General features: G+C 42.5%; 3 protein-coding genes across 6 annotated transcripts; 1 reads left to right on the top strand and 2 right to left on the bottom strand.

Annotated features, from left to right (window-relative positions):
* Positions 1-206: 206 nt before the first annotated feature.
* si:dkey-32e23.4 (dynamin-1-like protein) lies at positions 207-8,396 on the bottom strand. Of its 4 annotated transcripts, none has more exons than XM_062382242.1 (18): positions 8,256-8,396; positions 7,723-7,849; positions 6,920-7,061; positions 6,582-6,620; positions 6,250-6,296; positions 5,514-5,585; positions 5,331-5,417; positions 5,005-5,167; positions 4,367-4,487; positions 3,873-4,211; positions 3,397-3,517; positions 3,120-3,275; positions 2,922-3,011; positions 2,713-2,811; positions 2,399-2,530; positions 2,204-2,313; positions 1,908-2,067; positions 207-1,774 (listed from the first exon to the last, which is right to left on the bottom strand). In XM_062382242.1, exons 2-18 carry the CDS (start codon positions 7,822-7,824, stop codon positions 1,718-1,720), a joined length of 2,037 nt encoding a protein of 678 aa, XP_062238226.1. In that variant the 5' UTR covers positions 7,825-7,849; positions 8,256-8,396; the 3' UTR covers positions 207-1,717. The 4 variants fall into 4 exon arrangements, with proteins under 4 accessions (XP_062238226.1, XP_062238228.1, XP_062238227.1 ...); XM_062382244.1 differs by having other exon boundaries at positions 2,399-2,515; XM_062382243.1 differs by having other exon boundaries at positions 7,723-7,846.
* Positions 8,397-8,634: 238 nt separating this feature from the next.
* On the bottom strand, positions 8,635-11,675 carry ubl4a (ubiquitin like 4A). The gene is made up of 4 exons (XM_062384708.1): positions 11,463-11,675; positions 10,190-10,295; positions 9,873-10,084; positions 8,635-9,315 (listed from the first exon to the last, which is right to left on the bottom strand). The coding sequence occupies exons 1-4, from the start codon at positions 11,508-11,510 to the stop codon at positions 9,208-9,210; spliced, it is 474 nt and encodes a 157-aa protein (XP_062240692.1). The 5' UTR covers positions 11,511-11,675; the 3' UTR covers positions 8,635-9,207.
* Positions 11,676-14,817: 3,142 nt separating this feature from the next.
* Positions 14,818-22,074, top strand: prkg1l (protein kinase cGMP-dependent 1, like). The gene is made up of 17 exons (XM_062381713.1): positions 14,818-14,970; positions 15,284-15,397; positions 16,918-17,023; positions 17,887-17,950; positions 18,291-18,368; positions 18,563-18,657; positions 18,815-18,880; positions 19,337-19,414; positions 19,516-19,612; positions 19,704-19,843; positions 19,935-20,024; positions 20,192-20,333; positions 20,440-20,603; positions 20,710-20,832; positions 21,356-21,418; positions 21,528-21,594; positions 21,694-22,074. The coding sequence occupies exons 1-17, from the start codon at positions 14,892-14,894 to the stop codon at positions 21,775-21,777; spliced, it is 1,650 nt and encodes a 549-aa protein (XP_062237697.1). The 5' UTR covers positions 14,818-14,891; the 3' UTR covers positions 21,778-22,074.
* The last annotated feature ends 249 nt before the right edge of the window (positions 22,075-22,323 follow it).

The raw sequence follows: 22,323 nt of genomic DNA, 5'->3' as shown, positions 1-22,323 counted from the left end.
CTCGGGACACTTTATCCCTTCGGTGCAGCTGTTACGGATCCATCGGACCAGACAGACTGTTTCAGTCACTTGATCAATATGAGCGAAGCAGAGTGAGTTTCATCACATCTACCGCTGAGGCACCATGGGAGATAAGCTAACAGATCTTATTAAAACTGATCAATTGTAAGAACAGCACGCTGTCAAAAACACCCAAACACACACAGTACAGTGTCCTTTGTTATCTTTTAATGAGTCCCTCCAGTCTGAACAGACTTCATTTGGTAAACATGGTATCACAAATATTGGCAGGCAAGAACTCAGAGGCAGTTCACACATGATAATAATAACAGCTGGGGTCCAAAACTCAGAGAGAGAGGTCTCAGACCTTTGGGCTGCCCCTGTACATTTAAATAATACAAAAATACATGAGCTATTCATTCATACGTCCTCACATGCATACTGAACACACACATGCAATGTTGTGTTTGCTCCTTGATCGAACAGAAAAGGTCTGATAGTGAAAAAACTAATTTTTAGGGAAATTTGTTATTAGGCTATGGGAAAGATTTACATTAATTCCTACTTAACGTTTGGGATGAATTAACCTGACAATCAACCTTAGTTTGGAACATCGGATGGAAAAAGAAGAATTTAAAACATCAAGTATAATTACACAATAGAATTTGGTTATAAGTTGATAGTTTACAAATGAATGCATGCAGGAGGAATCCGCATACGTTATCTCTAGAGATTCAAGCAGCAAGCTCTGAATCCTTTAAAGTGGAAATCCATGGATAATTAGTTTGGAGGAAATGAAGAGAGGTAACAGAATATTGAAGTTATATGATGTACCTGCATGTTATCTCCTTCTGCATTTAAAACAAATATTTTAATCACAACTCACTAACACCATAGTTTTATACACTTCACACTATAGCTGCCTCTCCTAAAAACCTCCCACAAACAGAGGCAAACCTATGATGGGATGTTTGGTCTCCTAGTATAAGACTGCACACCCACAGGGATATGTAAATGTAAAATAAACCTGATATTGTTTTTACACTGCAGAGCTGGAGAAAAACAATCTGCAATCATCCTGTAATTTCTTAAAATCATCGAGGTGTGAATTCTGTGTTGCTCTGCAGTCAGCTTTGATTATGTCGGATTTCCATTTCTTTTCTGTTATCCAACAAAGGAGATTAAAGTCGCAAAGCAACAAACCTAACATAGTTCATAGCACCTGCTGAAGGGGCTCAGAGGAGTCCCAGTTTTTGGAAAGTATGAAATTTAACAGTGCGAGTTACATTTTGATCAAAAAAACACCCTGGAGAACATCTTAAATACTCCACATATATTTGACATTTGACATTTACAGCAACAATCTTACGACCCAACAAATATTTTGTCACAAAACGAAGCAAAATAATGATTTGTTTGCAGCTACCATTGAAATTTCTTGATGACACTGAGTGGGCCTGAGTGTTTAAATGATTTCCAACATTACACAACGTTCACAGTGAAAAACCAACAGCTCCAGTGTTCAAGATCTAAATGTGCTATGGTCATTGGTCCATTAGAACATTTAGACACACACACACACACAAACACACATACAAACAAACAGGCATAAAGACACACAAACACACAAGCTCTTACTTTCTCTGCTGTAAACTCACAGACACTCTTATACTCTCAAAGCTGTCCTATGACAAGGGAATTTGTTTGTGTCCTCTGGCTACCACAGATGGGTCTCTCGGATCTCAGAAATTATGTTATTGGCCTTTTTGAGCGCCTGAGAAAGAAAGAAAAAGGACATGGTTATAACATCGTTGGCCTTGGAATAGTGGATAAAGCTATAGAGAAAGTCCTTGTTTTTCTTGATACTCAGAACCTATGCAGACAACAAAAGCAACAGCCAATTTTACCTCAAGCATTTGAGCAACCTCGGTCCTCTGCTGTGCCGTGTCCTGTGACTCAATGAGCAGGTCCTGCAGCAGTGTCTGTTTGTAAAGCTGACCCACCAGCTCGCTCTGCAGATGCTCTTTCACAAAATTCACCAGGAAGTGCATCACTGTCTTGGGCACGCTGCGGACACACAGCCCAGAGACAGAGTTAGAAAGTCAGCATCAATAGCAACAACTGGGCTCAAGAGTGGAAACAGAAGGGGAAATGGGGAGAGAAGGCACCCCCCCCAGGAGGTCTGAATTTGTTCATGTCCAACCTGTCTTGGATGCTTTTGCGGACAATGAGGAAGTAGCAGTTGATGAGCCGCTGGATGACCTCACAGTCCCTCTGCTCCCTGGAACTCAGCTTGCGGGCCACGGGCACCGCCTGGCAGAGAGAAAGAGAGAAGGAAAATGTTGATAGTGTTCAGATCATTCGAGTCATTTGTCCTACTGCTAATCTCACCACTCACTGTGTCGAGGAGGTTAATGGCCCGGCCCTTGCTTGGGCTGCCAAAGCCTGCAGGCGGGGCTTTCTCCTCTGCAACTTTCTCATTCTTCCAGCGCTTCCCTCCGTCGAGGGTCTCTGCCTGACAGTGAGAAATCTGGAGAAGTCAGAGGGTCAAAGCAATTTTGGCTGAGCCTGGAATTCCACTTCAAGCTATGAAAGGGGTTGTTAATGTCTGGATGCAGAACATAATTGTTAAGGCTTCACACAACTGCTGCTGTTTACCCAGGCAGAATAACTGATAAATGTGAGTACCTGCTGTAAGGGACACACAACTACCTGCTGACTGTTGACAGATGCTGAGACCTGCGCTGCATCTGCGAAGTCTGGATGCTTTGTGTTGATGTAGGCGAGCTCAATTGCTACTAAATTGTGTACCTGGAGTAAAAAAAGCAGGGAGAAAAAAATGTCTTAGAGAGTTAATATCATTATTGGCTTTTGGTTATTTATTTATTAGTATTAAAAATCCTAGCCAAGCAGTGGATTACCATTTCATTAGTAATCGGCAAACGCTTCCGCAGTAATCCAGTCACTACTTCCACAATGGAGTCGTGCAGTTTGGGAAACCGCAGAAGCTCCTTGCAAACACAAAGACATACTTTTTTAGCATGGTGCTGTCATAATCAAAGCAGAGCTGTTTTAGGAAGTCGGTGATGTGTAAAGTGCATCTCAATTGCTGAGCTAACCTGCGTACTATAGGAGGAGCAGTGCTGGATGATCCTCTGCAGCTCCTCATGAACGAGCTCCACGCAGCGGAGACTCGGCTCCTCCAGCCGCTTAATTTGCCGCTTCGCCAGCAGCTCAAAGGACACCTCGGGCACAAAGAGTGCCGGCCGCGGACCCTGCAGGGCAATTCATACACACAGACACTATACTATTGACCTGCTATTCCTCCAAAACAGCACAACTAGACTAGAATTTGGATTAAATAAATGACACGAATAGATGGGAGGATAAGCTTACTGTAGCATTGCGGATGGCAGTGAGGATATCGAGCTCAGTCAGTCCCCCGAGGGGGTCGATGGATTGCAAAGTGCGGCCAAAGGTCTCATGGAATATGTAACAGATGCGAGCACCCCCACAGCTGCAGAGGAGATGGGTTCAGCTGAGACACCAACGCTGTTTCTCAGCAATGATAATTACACCAAATCATATGCAGTCAACCAAAAAGGGTCAATATTTGATCCCTACATATTTATTTTATGAATGAAATTGCCCAGTGGTAAGAGAGCTGTGGACATAAAGGTGCCAACAGAAAATTACGTTACCCCAAGGAACACATGCATTGTGAACCAGGTAAAATGCTGTGGTTTGCAGTTAAATTAACAAATTAGATGCCAACCTGAGAAAATTCACTAGAACATGAAAAAAGCCTCCTGCCAGCAAAAAAGTATTGCTGTTCAATTAAGATGATGCTACTTCAGGGGGGTGAGACTCACAGCTCTGAGGTTTGGATGTATCTGGCTGTTCCTTCAATGGTGTGGCAGTAGTCGCTGGCAAACTTGGTGACAATCTGCAGCAGGGTGGCGCTGTGGTCCTCCACCGGTTGCCCATAGCTGTTGAGCCTTGTCTGGTACTGGGCACTAAGGACGGTCACCCGGGTTTTGAGTTCTGGGAGGCAGTCCCGGATGTGGTGCATCAGAAGCCTGCTGAGAGTTTTGGCCAAATAACGTGAGCCAGCACGGGAGGCGAGCGAGGGGTAGTGGCGCTGCAGGAAGGCCTGCTCATCCCTCATTGAGTCCTCCAGCTTCTTCTGGGTATTGATGTCATGTTGGCTCCTAGACACAACACCAATTAGGTACAGAGTAAGTGTAATCAGACGATCAGGGTAATACAGGCATTAAAAGGATACCCGAGTGATTTATGATAACAGCACTGCATAACTAACATGAATGAAAACCTGAACAGAAAAATATTCAATATTATTTCTGACCTGTTAACCACCCCGATGATCCCGAGCTTGACTGGGATGACTCGGCCGAGAAGGACCTCTAAAGCATCAGTGCCTGCGTCCATCAGGTCCAGCTTACTGACCACCAGCAGTGTTCGACGACCTGACAAACAAACAAACACAGCACAAGGTCTTTTTAAGGACAGTAGGCAGCCGTTATAATCCTCTGTTTTGACAAACCCACTAGGAAACGTTTCTGCAGAGAGGAGAAACAGGAAATTATTCTCCAATGGGACGGGATCTAAGACTAGCTGGGGAACGTTTGGGCCCGGAGACAGATTCCCTACTACACAATCACTGTGTATAACAGACACCACTAGGCCATGCTGCCAACCACCCAGACAATTACCACAGGCAGATTCTCATCATTGATCAATCTATTCTTTAGAGTGCACCATGATAGCAGCATTAATATTCTAGGCATCTGTTAACTGCCAGGAAGCTGTAAACATTAAAGACTGATGAATCTGATCACCTGAAATGACTTGAGTACAATGTGCTTATACATTCAAAATGCATTTCCACTTGAAGCATGTTATGTAATACGCACACAGTTGGAGAGGAGAGCAAATTAAAATGAAATCTAAAGAGAGGAAGAGTCTGTGTACAAAACGTCCTACCATCTGGATCAACCTCACGGGCCAATTTCAGTGCATCAGAGGTGGCCAAGTCGGAGTTGGCAGGGGACACGGAGAGGATGAGGGAGTTTGGATTTGAGATGAAGGACAAGATCATCTCTTGCACTTGAGCCTCAATGTCCTCTGGCTGGTCCCCAACAGGAACCTGTGGCAACAACAATAAGGAGTCAGCAGAGCACAGATGCTGCACCCCTGTGGATCTGTGATGATTACAGGTATGCAATTTCATACTCGTTTATCATGATGAAGTGTTTGCTGGGTTTGCATACAGTAAACCAAATCACCATCTTTGTCAGGTGGCTTTTTACCTTAGTAATTCCAGGTAAATCAACCAGAGTGAGATTAAGGACTTTGGGAGAGAAAATCTTCAAATATATGGGCTCAGGGCTGATTCCCTGCAGGATGTGAAAAGAGGAAAGAAATTCATGAACACAGTGTAAAATGTTTAATTTAAGGCAAGACAAAATGTTACACCAAAGTCTCCATCCCACCTTGTTCTCGCCTGAAGTGCGCTCAGTCTCTGTTTCAATTTCCTGACGGATTTGCTGAAAATCTGTGAAGATCTGTCAAGGCGAGAAAGGCGAGAGAATCAATCAACATGAATATCTTAGGCTGTCACCACCGAAATCAAAGCAGTTAATCAGTGAGTCCAAGTGAATTGTATAAGATTTAATTCAATTCCTGAAGACCTGATATATCAAATTTTCATTAACAGTAAGATGTCCTTTGACCTCCAAGCACCAAAATCCAATCAGTTCATCTTTGAGTCTAAATAAATATTTGTATAAAATTTGAAGAATTCTCGAAAGACATCCCTGAGATATCGTGTTCAGGGGAATGGGAGAGACGGAATACCGGAAACATATTGCATCCAGCAAATGGCTATCACCGGCACGGAGGCATAGTAAGCAGCAGGAAATAGTCTGGGCCAGATGCATTTACAGGAAAATATCTGAGCTTTCAGTCGATGGGTGGTGCCCGAGTAGAGCAAGCAGAAGGCAGGATTTGATGTATTAATTCCCCTGTGTTTTCTGTTTACAGCACATCAACACCGGAATCGCTCCTCATGGCCAAAAGCTCTTACATCTTCTATGTGTACGGCACCTTTTATTCATTCCAAGATATTTGTATTTTTTCCAGTTTCATGTCTGTCGCATGTGAGAAATGTCATCCATACACCAACTTGCTTGCTGAAATGATCCTGAAAGTAACTTTAGAGAGGTGTACCTGGTTCTTGCAGTGCAGGAATGTGCCCCATTCTTCAGCTTTGACACCTAAACACACAAGATAAGATAAGCCTTTATGTTCAGGAAATTTGCAACCGAGAGTTTAAGTCGTTTTACAGTCATTCGTCCAAAATGTAGAAAGATAATACAATTTATGTGGGGGGGAATTTATCAATCATAAAGATATTAATACATATTAACTTATAGTGGGGTCCAAAAGTCTGTGGTCACGTCTCAAACTTTTGAACCCCACTGGATCTTGATGATCGGGATCAAATGTTCCCAAAAGAAATGACAAGGCTAAACAAAGATGCAGATGAAATAAACAGAGACCTGAGTAGCTGTTTGAGGCATTTTGATTTATCCCATTTCCTGAAAGAGTAGTGAAGAAGAGGAAGAAAGACTGTATGTTAGAAAGAGACAGCAAAGCTCTACAAGGAGAAGTTAGCAGTTCAAACAGTGAATAAAGGTGCCGTGCCTAAGTGTTAATCACACTTCAACTAACGCGAGCAGATTCCATGCAAAGGCAGAAATAACAAAGCTGCAGCCCTAAGAAAAATCTGCTGATATTTAACACATTAGAACTTGTAAAAATTGACTGTGTTAAAAAGAACATTTCAGGCAACCACACTCTGCAGAAAATAACAACACGCAGTTTTATATTTGGTTACCATTCTCGGTCTTCTGTCTCTCCTGCAGAGGGGCAATATTAACTAGCTGCAACACCAGCGGTCGTCTCGTAACTATTCCAGACCCTCGAGGCAAGAAGTCCCGTCCGACCAGGCTCTCAAGCACGGAGCTCTTTCCACTGCTCTGTTGTGAAACCAAATGAGAATAATTCAGAAACATTTCAAGAAGCCCAGAACACACACCAGGCTGCCTGCTGAAGGCCATCACTGTGTGTCCTGTGGCCCAGCTCTCCCAGGTAAACATACAAACTGGCAGAACAGAGAGAAAATAGCTGCATTCTGATGCTAAAAAATACTGCCTGCATGTATAGATACAGAGAATAATATGTGTGGTTTTACTGAATTATGTGGCATCACGCAGCACATCATGGCTGGAAAGCAAAAGTCGCCCTGTGGAGATTAGCTGAACGGGGTTGACCCTGGATCAGGACTGAAGACCTCTTGTAATTAAAAGGCTGATACACCCTTTTTATACGGAAGAACACAACTGAAGATTCCTCCCTAACGTTTACTTGTGGTCACTAACATCTACTGATGGTTCGCGGAAGACCTTAAAGTGTAAAAGGGATATTCACCACTGTGTTGTGAAAGGAAAAGGGAATTTAGGCAGATTCTGTTGGTGTTGTGTGTGCAATATACCCATAATCAGTGCATTCTCAATATCTGTTCAAACTCTGACTCAAATCAAACTTTAAAGTTTTAGCAACAAGCAGTTAAATTCAGAGAGAGTTGTAGATGGTTTGGTTTTTATAAAGCTTTTTATTGTTGTTTTTTTCTTGACTGACCTGAGATCCAACCACGACAATCTGAGGCAGCTGAATGACCTCTGCACCCACTGTGAGGAAGACCTCCTGCAGCCGGTTGATGGTGGGGATCAGAGTGTCCATCCTTCCGATAAACTGGGTTCACCTACTGAAACAGAGGGAACGTGCAGCTAAGTGAATCAGATCGGTTAGAATCACACAGGAACTAGAATAAGGTTAAATAGTAGCTCTGGGTTAGAACATGTTCATCCCAGGAGGTCACTGCCTGGTCCTGATGAGAGAGGGGTGTACCGCCCCAGCATCAGCTCCACCACCACTGAGACCGAACGCTAGGATTTTAGGATACGTTTCTAGCCACGACACCAACCCACCGTCAGAGTTACCGGTGCATGATTGATGCGGCAGCACGGGGCAACATAAACGTCATAATGCCAGTGATGTTAGCTGGCTGAAGCTAATTAGTAAAGGCAGGAAGTGAAATATACGTGCTAGCTTGGAGCTAACGCTACGCTAGCTTAGCGGCAGGAGGAACCGAGGCTCCGCTTCGACCTCACCGATGTTCAGCACGACGTTCCCCTCCTTATCAGACGTCCTTCATGCTTTGTGGAAAGAAGGTGAGCGAGGACGACGATACATTTTAACCCAAAATGTCACCCAGCGTTAGCAGCCAAGGAGATACCCGTCGGTTTGGAAAATGGGCGGTACGAGCGTCTCTCTCAATCAATTTGATTGGTTGTAAAATATGACTCACGCGTGTTTTCAGGATCTGATTGGTCGACACGGATACAACATTGTTTGGTCCCGCCTTTTGAAGTCCCTCATGACGCGGACGTCCCTTTTTTTAAACCACTTCCATTTTTAATGTTAAATAGATCGAAACACTTCTCATCAACTATCATCACTTCTCTGAAATAAAATAACAAGAAACAAACATGTCTTTTTTCAGTTTTAATGTATGTGTATATATATATATAAACATATTTACAAATCATACAATTACAATCCGTTATTAATGGGATAAAACATGTTATTACCTTTGCACTTCGCGTAAATGATTAACAGAAGATACCCAGCAATCATCATCCAACAAAGACATTACTAATAAATAGCCTCCAGTAAAAATGAGTGTCCCCGGGGGTTGTAGCAGCCAGAGATCATGTGAAACAACAGCGTGAAGGGATTCGTTTGTGTACAAACATTACGTGGTCAGGCCTTGTGTCACGACTGCAACCTCGATGACGAGGACTAATCCAAAGCGGCAACTTTTTTCTTATCAAAGCCATTTGGTCTTATCCCGCTCCTTTGGTCGTGGATAAGAAAGCCCTGTTGCGGAGACAGTCTGTGTTATCTGTGTTCACTTAGCCAATGATTAGGCAGACACAAGGGGCTCTGTGCAAGAAAACACATTTTTTTCCATGCCTCACACACTCTAAACACTTTATGCATCTAGGTTACAGAGCGCCTCTGGAAACACAATCACAAAAAGCCACTTCCAACTCGGCGGTCTTAGTCCATGTACGAGGTGTCCATTCCCTCGCCGTCTGGGTGGAGGAGTCTTCCCGCTAAGCGCTCAATGTCATCCAGACTTAGTTGTCGAAGTGAACGCTCATAGTCCTTGAAGAAAAAAATATAAACATATACAAAAATTGAGAAACAGCGGGATAAAAAGATCCAAATGTTATGACTTGTCAAGGCTTGTCTGAAGATTTTAAGCAAAATGACAGCACCTACAGAGTCTAAACTTCCTGTTTCTTACAAATTTGCACGAAGACAACTGCACACCTTGCCCATGTTTGGACAGAGATGAAACAGTCCTTTTTGGTCTCCTGTGATGAATTATAACTAAAGATAAGATCATAAAATATCTAGTCATTAAATGGAGGGGCCACATTTATACAAACAGAGCAAGATGCAAAAGTTTAATATAATATTCTCATATTTCCAGAGGAAATTTAATTATTTCCTCGCACTTAGATCCATGTATTCATTTATAACTGGGTTTAAGCCATTTCAAGCTTCATTTTAAGCATAAGTCGTAAATATTTTTAGTCTGCAGCCTCTACTTGTAGCTTAATAATATGTTGCTCATCAACTCTACATACCTCCATCTCAAAATGGATGTCCAGAAATTTAGTTTGATCAGATTATTATGCCTAGGTGCATTTAAATACCTTAATAAGCTGTTCATGGACTTTTGCTGCATCTGCTGGACTGAAGTTTCTTGCGAGTATCATGGAAACAGTCTGCCACACCCCTCCATGTATGTTGCTGCTGCTGCTGCTGGAAGCCATCCCTGAAGCTGCAGTCCTCTCCCCCACTGGGCGGATCACTAGATTCAATTTAGCCTCTGGTCCAATGGAGTAATCGCTAAGTCTGTGTTCATCTGAGGAAAGCAATGTAGTATACAATAATATGATTAAAATAGACTGATCCGTAAAGAATAGCTATGTTAAAACATGTTAAAACACTTGATAATTGGCCAATTTACCTGCAAGTGCTTTCCCTTTATAGAGCAGCCGCTGCTGGTTTGCTGGTATGTTGAGACGTTCAGACACAAGTTCTTTCACTGTGTAGACTTTCTCATCTTCAGTCACCTAGAAGATAAACAACACAAGCACAATACATGATAAAAACGCAGTCTGTCCTTTGGTTTAGGAGCATAGTCAATTTTCATGTTACTTTGCATTAACTTGACATAAAACAAACGTAAAAACCCACAGTCAATGAGGAATTCACTTACTCACACACCTTGCTATATCCTACACATTAGTCTAATAAAAATTAAGGAAAACGAATGGCCTACAGTGGTATTATCCACACCCTAATCCCAGCAGAACACCCAATAACAGGGATGTTACGGAGTGGACAGGCACTTCTTTAAATGACAGAGCTGGGAGAAACACAAGTTTATCTTAATCAGTGGCAGATTAAAGACAATTTCAGAGTCACAGATTAAGCCTGGTTCTCCCTATTTGACTCAAAATGTAACAGAATGCTTAAGATCAAAACAGATACAAATCACTATCTGTTTTTTTCACAAAAACATAAACATCAGACTCAGGGATTATTGAAATGCACCTCTGTCCCCTACACTCTCATACTATCCTGATTTGGTTCAAAAAGCTACATTCCTCTGAGTTTCTACATATGAGTGGCTTGTTTTAGCCTCGGTTTGATCCAGTAACGTCATCCCTCTAAAACATGTGGGGCTCCACCTCGGGCCAGGACTGACCTACAGTGGGTAAACAACGTCGGAGACTATTGAGTGATGGACCAGTGCTGGTAATTTGTAACGTGTTTAGCTGCTGTGCTGCCACAACCTAAAATACTTTCCTAAGATGCTGCGTAGGAAGTTATATATCTTTTTATCTACCTCACCTTCAAGTGCAGCCACCCAAAGAGTTTCAGAGCTCCCGTTCACACAGTGGTGACGAACAATAGGAGAGAACGGATATGAGTCGATCTGATAACGTTGCAGGTATTGTCCTTCTCAAGGCTGAGCCAAGCAGGCTAGCTCTGTTCGTACCTCAACGGCGATGTGTCTGTAATAAAAACTTAATTTAAGCTACACTGTGGATTTGGTGATTGTGTTTGGTTCAGTTGTAACAACATTTTATACTGCAGCAGTGTGGGTTTGGTAGCTGTGCGTGTGTTAGTTCCGCTGCGAACCAGCTAGGCTCCCTGTATAGGCTAATGTGGCGAGTTAAGCTAGCGTCAGGGAGCTAACATTAGCAGTTAGCGGACGGTGGGGCTGAACTCACCTGCACGCTGCATTCTTTGCCTTGGAGCGGTTTCACGGTCAGGATCATTTTCAGCCACACTCTGGATTAAACACAACAACACGACAATCCGTTCCTGGATGGAAATTCCACTGTAGTCAAGTGACGTTACTTTGCTCTTTTAACACAGCTCTCCTCTTGTCAACGGACCATCTTCTTCTCCGGCAGCTTCGAGCGGCCTTTCGGCTCGCAGGGGACACTGCTGCCACCTAATGGCTGCGGTCAGGACAACTCCACCCGAAATTTAGAGGGACGTGGCAAATCCTTTCGCCAGTGTAGCAGAACTGTCTGAATGTGTGGAAGCGGTTTCATCCCGTAAAACCCCTAACCATGAATCTAGTAAGAAATGTCAATCAAATAACAACATACCATCTTAAAATGATGCCTTTATATAGAAGAATAGCTCAGCATAATGAAATAATATCTCAAAATAAAGACTTAAGCTATCTCAAAATAATAATTGCACTAACCGAAAATAATAATACCATCTTAAAATGACTCAAGATAGTGTCTTAATATCTAAAAATGATGACTTACTATATATATATATATATATATATATAGTAAGTCATCATATATATATATATAAATGTTACTATTCCATAGACAATATGGCTCAAATTCTTACCAAAATTTGCAGAAAATTTGAAAGTAGTAAAAAATGTACTTTTCATTTATTTTCTGTCATTTATTTAGTTATACGTTTTTTGTATTTATAATTTTTTAGTTTTTTAAATTTAATTATTAATTTAATCAATTAATTAAACAGAAGTGGACTGCTCACATGCTGCGTAGAAGCGAACTGCTCTCTTCCTGCACAGGATTTATTTAATTTAATTTAATTTAATCCTTTTTTATTTTTATTTTTTATTTACATAGTGTAAGATATTATGCAATTAATAGGTGGTTGAAATCCTGCCAATTTTAGAGTTTCGGTATCTTGGCAAATGCAGATGAGGAAGAGTGGGGATTGAACCGCCAAAGACTGGGCCTAACCGCCTGCTCATTCCCATGAGAAACTAAGCACAGTAAGAAGATGGACAAATTATTGTGTGTGTGTGTGTGTGTGTCTGTGTCATTCTATGCTCATTTTGTTTCACATGTCAGAGAAAACCATTGTATTTCCTACTTAACTACATATATTTTCGTCACACCGTGTGACCGTCCGTGACGTGGCGTCATAGTTTGATTACCCGCCATCAAAACACGATGTTCTGTATCTTGGACATACATGGACCATGAATCCTTCGATGCTGAGCCGTCAACAAACAACTCCGCTCCGGCAAAGACAGTGATCACAGATCAGTGGAATATTTGATGTCTCGTGAACATGTTTTTACCGAAAGTGATAATTATAATCAGCCACTGTGACTATAAACACAATTAAAACGCTATCAAACACAGTTTACATTATTCTGCTGTTGCTTGCGTTTGTATGGAATAGGCAACACGTCATAGTGACAGTGCGAGTGAAAAATAATAGAAGGTCCCAGTGCTGCTGCTTTTATCTCTTTCACATGTTGAAAACATTCACCAGTGAAATGATTGGGGCTCAGACCCACCTATATTCCCCAGGGCTGTGCAACTCTCTGAAGACAATCTGACCCAGTTGGGATCAGACCAGCTCGTGCATTTCTCATTACACGTCCTCCACAGTGCTGATCACGTGGTTGGCTGCTGTGTGCGCTGAGCCCTGGTCCTGTCAGCCCCGCAGCGGGAGAGCCGGAGCATCCTTCACTGAGGAGATCTGCACCTGTCGACTTGACACACAGCAGCTCGACCTGAGCAGCACAAGTCCTCACAAAACCTTCCACAGCAGACTGCACGTGGTGAGTGATCTGTGTGTGTCTGTGTGTGGTGTTATAATCTGCAGGACTGTTTGTAAACAGATGTTTTAACATGACTCATTTTCTATTGTCAGATTTGATCATTTTTCTTTTATGCATTAAAAAGACGTGTAGCTGCGGGCGCGCCTCTGACCCAAAGTGAAAAACAAAATCAATATTGTATTTCCGTTGGGACCTAGAGTGTGTGGCATTCAATTTAGAGTTTATAGTGACCTTTTTTATTTCAAATCAGAGAGGGTTTTTACTGTATTAATCTGCCAGAGCACTTCTAATTTCTTGTCCCTTATTTTCCCGTGAGTGTTACAAGTGTCCTTGATCTCTATTTTCAATTTAAGATGTGGGAGAGAAAGAGGAATAGACAAATCTGTGAAATAATACTCTATCTATTCGTCTGTCTGTCTTTCTGTCTGTCTGTCTGTCTGTCTGTCTGTCTGTCTGTCTGTCTGTCTGTCTGTCTGTCTGTCTGTCTGTCTGTCTGTCTATTATATCTTTCCATATTAATCTATTCATTGATATGTCTATATCTTTATATATCTACATCTTTATCATTCTATTTAGATACGCATGCAGCATACTCTCTTGTCTATGCTAATGCATTATTCTTAATGGAGCCTTTGGTCATTACTGACTCCCCTGATATATTATCTATAATTTTGGTGAATCAATATATTAATTATTGTTAATATTAATGTCAGTCACCACAGGAAAAAAAATACATATTCAACTGAGAAGTATCAAGCCATGGATCATCTGAAATTACTGCAACAGGGGGAATCAATGCAAATCATACTAATGCAGGAATCTCACTCCCTCTGTGTATGTACACCATGCGGATGTGTGTGTTTGTTTTTCTGTGTCTTGACATCTGGTATTTGCAGGAAATGGGGACACTGCGGGACCTCCAGTTTGCCCTGCAGCTAAAGATCGAGGAGCTTCGCCAGAGGGACACGCTGATAGACGAGTTAGAGCTGGAGCTGGACACCAAGGATGAACTTATTCGCCGACTCCAGGACGAGCTGGATCGCCACAGAGCCACCGTCTCCCTCCCGGGAGCCTCTGCAGCCGGTGCAGGTATACACCCTGCTTCAATGTGTCACATTTGGACTCCCCCAAACAGGCAGCACAGGCCCCTAACCCTGTGTTTTATTTTCCCCATTAGTTTGCTCAGCTCAATTCGAGGACGGAGCCAAAAGGAAGACAGTCATTTCTGAGCCTGTCAGTCTGGAGCCGGGGAATCTGGCCATGGTTTCACATAAAAGCTGCTGTGACAAAAGCCAGGCGTAAGAGCACACAGCGTTCCCTCAGCCCCCACCTGCGCACACTGAACAAATCTGCCTCACAAATGTTCAAGGCTTCACCCAACCGCGTCTCTCAGACTCTGAATAAATACAATATTTCGAATCATTTTCGAACTCTGTTGCGTATGTCGCCGAATATGACTTAAATGTGACATTGTGCATCCCACTGTCCCCTCAGGTCCCACAGGCTGATTCAGGCAGCGTTTTTGAAAAACGACTTGTTGAAGAACCTTGGCGAAGGAGAAATCGTGGCCGTCATCGCCTGCATGTATCCCACCGCCATCAATCAAGGCTGCTGTGTCTTTCAGGAGGGAACCACCGGGGCCCAGGCTTACGTTTTAGAAGGTGAATCATTTCTTTTGTTAAACCAGACACCATTAATCAAACTGCAGCATACCTCACACGTCTGTCAACATCACTAACACCTCAGTGAGATGACAGGTGCTCAGATTTAGCTGTTTTGACACGCCCGCCTCACAATTCATTTGTGCCTTGTGTCGAAATGTCAAGGGATGATTTCATAATCTGTTGTTGGTGCAGGGCATCGCGGACAGCTCTCGACAGCCCTCCTCATTCGCTGACACATTAACACGAGCGTGTAACAGTCGTACGTGTTGTGTACACGCTGTTTGCTCACTGATTGTGTGTTTATTGACAGAAGGGAGTATGGAGGTGACAAAAGACGGAGAGAGGCTGCAAACAATGGAGCCGGAAGATGTGTTTGGAGAGCTGGCACTGCTCTACAACTGTTCACACACCCACTCTGTCTCAGGTAACAAAGCAGTTTGGTTCTGTCTTCCTGATTCTATACTTTTGAATGCAGGTGTCACTGTCACTCCAAAACAACTCCGGTGGAGTTTCACTGTGATTACTCTTGAATTGCTCGGCACATGAATAATTCTTGTTTGAGAGTCGATCAGAAGCAGGCGGATTTCTGGCAGTCGTCTAGGAGAGAAGACGTCGGGCGAATTTAAAAACCAGACCTTTTGATATCTTAGACAACAGCACAGCTTCAAATGTTTTTTTTTCGGAGATGTGGGGAATTAAATCATTTTCTGCTTTCCTGCGCTAACGCTGCCGTTCAAATGCCACACGTCCTGCCTGCAATCCAGCATGCATTAACTGAATCTTCACTTCAGTAATGATTTCAAAGATAGTTTGCATTCAGTTCTCTCTTCTCATCACTTGTCACACATACATGGTGTGAGATTTAGTGATAGTCCCCACTGAAAATAGAAAGTGCTACCATCTCCTTTCAGTGTCTGATGACAGAGTCCTGTGGGAAAACTTTTCTCAGCCATCGCATCTGACCTGGTTTCACATGTAGAAACTGGAAACAACCAGAATCAGTCTAAATTGAAAAAATGGCCTTGTTTGGTCCCTAAGCATCACATTCCCTTTGTGCTGCTTTCTTTATCTTGCAACCAGGAGGCCGTTTCAATTTCATGTTTGTTCTTTGGTAACAATGCTCAGCTCATGTCTTCTCTCTGTTGTCCTTCGCTCAATGCCCATTTCGGTCAGCCTTTCCCTTTGCCTCTGTTCAGGGCCCCACTGTGTTTATCTCCCTCCTGACCTGAAATGACTTTTTTCTCCCTCCATTGTTGCCATGTGAGACCATCAATGAGGCGTCTGGTCTCTTTTATTGTGACTGAGATGAAGGTGCAGATGAAAACACGCTGTTCTGATCAGGCTGTGCAGGTTCTGAAGAAAATGTCAGATACTCCTACTGTGAGACATTTGAGAATTGTACTCTGCAAAGGATTCAGAGGCACATGAGATAAAGCAGTGGCCTTGAAATGTGCGTCATATGGTGCTGAAGTGAAAACCGATGGGGTAAATCCAAATGGGCGAACGGAGATATCAAAGCTGCACCTTTTTCTCAGACCCTGGATCTAATTAGACCGTCCAGGGGGACATCTCTTTTGATTTCTAGGAAGCTTTAGTTAATCAATCAATATGGGTCATAATTAATTTACAACTCTCTCAAGCTCTGTTATGTAGAGAGAGGTTGATTAAGGCTGAGGAAAGCAGATTAGATTTATATTAAAAATCTTTTCTAAGGACAATAAGCTCACACTTCATTTATTCTGTCTTCTTTTTTTATAATGCATACCATGTGCTCTCCAGACTCTACCTCATGATCCTGCAGGGTACCCCCACATCCATCACAGACTATGTGTGTCACTTCCAGCTGTTTTCAATACCTGCTTCTCGATTACGCCTCCACCTGAGCTCCGGTGTCACTGACACAACCTTAACCCACTGTCTCTGTCTGTGTCGTGTGATCTGCAGCACTGACGGACAGCAGGCTGTGGGTGCTGGACTGCAAGAGCTACCAGACCGTCCTCATGCAGAGTGGTCTCAACAGCCTGTCTCACACTATGGAGCTGCTTAGCAGGTGAAGATAGGACAAGGGACAGGCCCTGAGAGATTCTATTCTAATGTCTTCAACACAACATCACCACGAGGTCACATTGTTTAGAGGTCACCATGCTGCATTAAAGGCCTTTTACACTGCCCTTAATATTCAAGATTCAAAAATCTTTATTGTCATTATACTAAGGTACCATGGAATGTTAATAGGATTCTCTCTTCAGTCAAAGTATATAAAAAAAAGTGTAATTAAAAATAATAATAGCAACATGAAGGTTTCAGTTTAAGGTAAATTAACATAACATTAAAGGAAAATGCACTCATTATCTACTCATCACTATTCTGATGAAGGGGTGGGTGAAGTGTTTGAGTCCCAAAACCCTTTTGGAGTCTCAGGGGTAAACAGTGTTGCAGCCAAATCCAATACAACTGAGGTAAATGGTGACCAATTCTTCAAACGTATAATAACAACAGACAAAAAAGCATAAAAAGCAGCTCCTGTGGTGTCATCCAAGTGTCCCTAAGCCTCGGCATTCAAATTCGACATGAAACGGGTACATTTACACCATGCTTTAAGACGAAATTACCTCTGTGATCCACGAGCGAATGCGGATCCGAAAGGAGGATAACAGCAGATTTGAATGCCGGCATATGACTGGCATAGTCGTGAGTAGTCAATGAGTGAATTTTCATTTTATGGTGAACTATCCCTTTAACATATTTAACCATATAGAATAGAACAAGGCATATTTACTCTTTCATCTTTCATATCAACTCTCCAATATGTTTCTGATATGATTAAGCACCTAGAAAATACGGAAAAATCAAACCGTTAGCAGGCCTGTCACAGTGGATGATATATCTGAGTGTGTCTCTGTGTATCGGCAGCGTTCCCTTCCTCCAGTCGTTGCCAGAGGATGTCATCATGAAAATGTGTGATCTCATGGAAGAGGTACAGATTAAGTTCCTAAAATCTGAAGCATCGGTATTGTGTGCCCGTCGCTCGCTCTTCAAACAGACGCCAGTCGACAGATTATGTGTGCGGACGGAAGGAGCGAGTGTAAACATGATTGCTTACAGGCCGTCCCTCGGCATTTTCTATTCTCGGCTTCCTTTGCGTTGCATCAGTCAACAAGCAGGTGCATTGATAGCTCCAGAATGAATCCTTCATTGTTACCAGCCCTCATCTCTCTGTGTGTGGAACAGATGTGGTGTTTTTTTCTTTTCATGCTCTTTTTAAATGGCTCTCCACTGTTTTTCTCGCTCCTCACTCTGTCATTTGTGCTCCACAGAGGCTCTACACAGAAGGAGACTACATCACTCGACAAGGGGCCACAGGAGACACCTTTTATGTCATCAGCAAAGGCCAGGTAAAGCTTTATGCTCTTTGCTGAATGATGAAATAAGCATTTTCAGAAATTATTCATTTGTAGTGCGGAGGTGAAATTGCCAGGACAGCTTTAGAAATTGCTTTATGATGGCAATAATTGACTTGTGGTGCTTTTCTGCATTGCTCTCCACCATCAGGCTTCGTTTTCCATTACTTCTCCTTTGGATTTGGCAGGTGAAAGTGACTGAGAAGAAGCCGGGGCACGAGGAGCACACAGCCCATTCTAAACTCTCTGAGAGACACTGGTTTGGAGAAAAAGCTCTGTGGGGGTAAGAGGAAAGAAATAATAGACTTTAACAAGATGCTGCAAGGAAAAGTATGTATAGTTTCAGCAGCTTTTGGGGAAATTATGCTAATATGATAGTAATAAATTCTCTTTTTAAGTTTGTGCTTTGCATTGATGACATAATGTTTGAATGTCTTTAGAGAAGAAGTTCACACTGTGAGTGTGGTTGCTGCAGCTCCAGTTACCTGCCTGGTAATAGACAGACAGTAAGTGGCTGGTTTGCGTTCACAAAACTACCTGCACACCTTCTCCAAGTCCAGACAGTCCCCTCATGAAACCACATTTCAATTCACTAGATCAGGATATTTAGTTCCACCAAATTACACACGCTCATAATTATCAGTCCAGTTTTCCTCAAAGCCATAAATTATTCTCTCAGAAATCAATGAAAAGATTGAGAAGACCATTTATCCCGCTATGTTAAAGAAAGTGGAATAAAAATTCCTGGATCCGCACCAAAAATAAATGGGTTCTTCCTTGTTAATCCCCCACCCCTCCACAAAATATCATCGTAATCAGTTCTGCAGTTTTTGCATAATTCTGGTTTCAAACAAATAAATGCAGACAAAAACATAACCTCCCTGACGGAGCTTATAATATTTATCCTTTTTTTTTTATATATCCAGAGATTTGTGGGTTATTCACATGCTTCTGTGTTTCAGGAGCTTTAAAGACATCATCGACGGGTTGGCGTTAGGCTGCAGCGACGAGATGCAGCAGAGCCGTGACTCCAAAGTCGAGTGAGGAGAATCACGATGCTGACTCGTACAAGAAACACATTTTAGCAGCACATATAGAAAAACCCAAGATATAATCTCACCTCAGCTTCCCCTGTGGGCAGGTCAGACGAGGAAGACAGCCTCCTCTCATCCTCCACCTTAAGTGATTTCCACATCCTTGGCACTCTAGCAGCTGAGGAGTTTGGTCACGTAGACCTGGTGAGAGTTGATATTAACCCGTGCGACACTGTGATCCCACAAGAGGGTCCATGTTTCTGTGATGTAATCTATTGACTTTCACCTCCGTCAGGTTAACCTAAAGAGCGACATCAACTGTCTTTATGCCATGAGGGTCCTGAGGAAGAAGCTGATTCTCGACAGTGGCCAACGAGAGCACATCCTTAGAGAGGGGCGTATCCTCATGGACACTCACTGCCCATTCATTGTCAGGTGTCTGACAATACTTATCTAATAAACCTGTTTTTCCAAAAATATTTGAATATATTGATGATTATAAATATTATTTACCTGTTGATTTCAGGCTACATAAAACCTTCAGAGAGCCTGAGTGTCTGTACATGTTGACAGAGGCTTGTCTTGGAGGGGATCTATTCAGTCTGCTCACAGATAAGTAAGTATTCTTGAATTGCAAGAATTTTTTTATTCAAAACTAGTTTTCTCATCACACTGATGAAATATTTATAATCATAGCTTTCATTTTAAGCCTTAAACTGCGGCTTGATGTGTTGCATCACATATTTGTTTAATTCGCCCCTCCCCCCGCGCACACTGTTTCAGAGGATGTTTGGACGAGGGCAGCACCAGGTTCTACACAGCTTGTGTTGTCGAGGCCTTGACCTTTCTCCACCGCAGAGGAGTCATCTATAGAGACGTCAAGCCTGAAAATGTTGTGCTGGACCAGCACGGTTATGCCAAACTGGTGCTACACCATTTCATAATTTTGTTTACTCTGTATTAAATTATTGATTGATTATTTCATTGTCATTTTAACTAAAGCTATCTGTACCGATGGGTGCGTTTTGCAGGTTGGCACCAGATGTGTGAAGCAGGTGGAGGTGGGTAAGAGAACCTGGACGTTCTGTGGCTCACTGGGCTACATGGCGCCGGAAATCATCCTGAGCAGAGGCTACAGTCTGTCTGCAGACTACTGGTCCCTGGGCGTCTTTGTGTTTGAGCTGCTGAGTGGTGGGTGAGTTTAAGAGTACTGTGCAGGCCAGCAGGAGTTTTTCAGCTCATCTGTTGAGTTGCAGATTAAAGTGATCGTGAAAGTTATTTATTTTTTCTCTCTCTCTCAGGCTCCCATTCAACGGCTCTGACACAATGAAGATTCTCACTGCAACATTTGGTGGCATCGATCAGATTGACTTTCCCAGGAACATCAGCACAAGTGCCTCCAGTCTCATAAAGAAACTTTGCAGGTGACTACAGCATGAATTATTAAGTGAATGTTTATAATGAACCTACCTACCTACCTACCTATCTACCTACTTTCCTAACTACCGACCTATCTACCTACTTATCTACCTACCTACCGACCTGACTATCTACCTACCTACCTATCTACCTACTTTCCTAACTACCGACCTATCTACCTGCTTATCTACCTACCCAACAACCTACCTATCTACCTATCTATATCTACTTATCATGTCTATCTAGCTATATAAAGCCTATCTCTATCAATATACTTTTATAGCATATCCATATTTATATCTCTATCTATAGGATATCTATATCTCTAGCTACATCTATATATTAATACATTTCCTCTCTTCCAGACCAGACACGCACACAGGCAGACAGCAGTAGCACATTAAGAGAGGCTGCAGGTGTATTGGAGCCGACCTTTGCAGCGACACCATCTTTTAAAAAGACTGAATCTGATTATTAATTCAAAGTTTATTTATCCGTGTGTTCTGTTTTCCGCCTTCCGTCACCAAGGAGCAGCCCCTCTGAGAGACTGGGCAGTCTCGGAAACGGGGCCAAGGACATCCACAAGCACAAGTGAGGCCACAGATTTATTACACTGGAGAAAAACACAGCGCTGAGGCCTGAGTTTGGAAACAACACGCTCGGCTAGGTGGTGACGCTCTGTTGTTTCTGTTTCATTCAGATGGTTTGAAGGATTCGACTGGGAAGGACTTTATAAAAACACATTAAAAGCCCCAGTTATTCCCAAAGTAAGACACTTTGTGTTTGGCTTGTTGTTGTTGTTGTTTTGAGATAAAGCAGTGAGCAAAGGCCCAGATTCTTTTGGTGACTTTTTTCTTGTCCTTCAGGTGAAGCATCCCTCTGACAGCAGTGTCTGTGGGGATTACACTGTGGATGCTGCCGAGCTGCACACAAACTGGGAGGACTTCTGATGCCGTGTGAGCTGTGAACAATCAGGGTGAAAAAAATCATTCAGACGATTCCTCATCACTCACAGGTTTAGTCCTCATGATTAATTCATAACTCCCCATCAAGAATTCATTATATTTTCAGACAATAACATTTTTCCACAGTATCAGTTTGTGTTACTGTTTGATAAATTACCCTGCTGTGGGCTCTGTTGAGCTGAGACTGTTGCTTTTGATGTAGAACCTCTATAGATTTATAAACACAGGAGTTCAGTGATGTCACCGCTGTTGAATGTAACTCAATAAACTGATAATCGACACAAGACTGTCTTTGTTTTTCTCTCAAAGCTGCAGCCTCTTTGTCACTTTTCACTTGATTGTTATTGTACAATTACTCTGTCAGGGTTTGATCTTTCCCCCAAATGCTTGCATATAATTAACAAATGACGTGTGCGTCCGCGTCGTCCTGCAGAAAAGCTATCAAGCTACAGAAATAAGTACCAGAAATCATGTGGGTTTACCTCCAAAATAAAATAGTTTTAAAAAAAGATTCTGAGAAGATGACATTTT

This window comes from Platichthys flesus, chromosome 3 (assembly GCF_949316205.1).
Source record: "Platichthys flesus chromosome 3, fPlaFle2.1, whole genome shotgun sequence".
Taxonomy (NCBI): domain Eukaryota; kingdom Metazoa; phylum Chordata; class Actinopteri; order Pleuronectiformes; family Pleuronectidae; genus Platichthys; species Platichthys flesus.
The sequence above is the reverse complement of the archived record's forward strand: the minus strand, read 5'-3'. Positions and strand labels throughout refer to the sequence as shown.

Excerpts from the sequence above, each read along its gene's own strand:
- si:dkey-32e23.4 (XM_062382242.1), bottom strand. The coding sequence starts at position 7,824 with ATGGACACTCTGATCCCCACCATCAACCGGCTGCAGGAGGTCTTCCTC. Across the intron at positions 7,062-7,722 it reads TTGTCGTGGTTGGATCTCAG|AGCAGTGGAAAGAGCTCCGT; the intron begins GTCAGTCAAGAA and ends GTTTCACAACAG. Across the intron at positions 2,531-2,712 it reads CATCTGTCAACAGTCAGCAG|ATTTCTCACTGTCAGGCAGA; the intron begins GTAGTTGTGTGT and ends TGACTTCTCCAG.
- prkg1l (XM_062381713.1), top strand. The coding sequence starts at position 14,892 with ATGTATCCCACCGCCATCAATCAAGGCTGCTGTGTCTTTCAGGAGGGA. Across the intron at positions 20,604-20,709 it reads TTTGAGCTGCTGAGTGGTGG|GCTCCCATTCAACGGCTCTG; the intron begins GTGAGTTTAAGA and ends TCTCTCTCTCAG. Across the intron at positions 21,419-21,527 it reads AAGGACATCCACAAGCACAA|ATGGTTTGAAGGATTCGACT; the intron begins GTGAGGCCACAG and ends TGTTTCATTCAG.
- ubl4a (XM_062384708.1), bottom strand. The coding sequence starts at position 11,510 with ATGATCCTGACCGTGAAACCGCTCCAAGGCAAAGAATGCAGCGTGCAG. Across the intron at positions 10,085-10,189 it reads TAAAGGGAAAGCACTTGCAG|ATGAACACAGACTTAGCGAT; the intron begins GTAAATTGGCCA and ends TGCTTTCCTCAG. Across the intron at positions 9,316-9,872 it reads TCCATGAACAGCTTATTAAG|GACTATGAGCGTTCACTTCG; the intron begins GTATTTAAATGC and ends TTTTTCTTCAAG.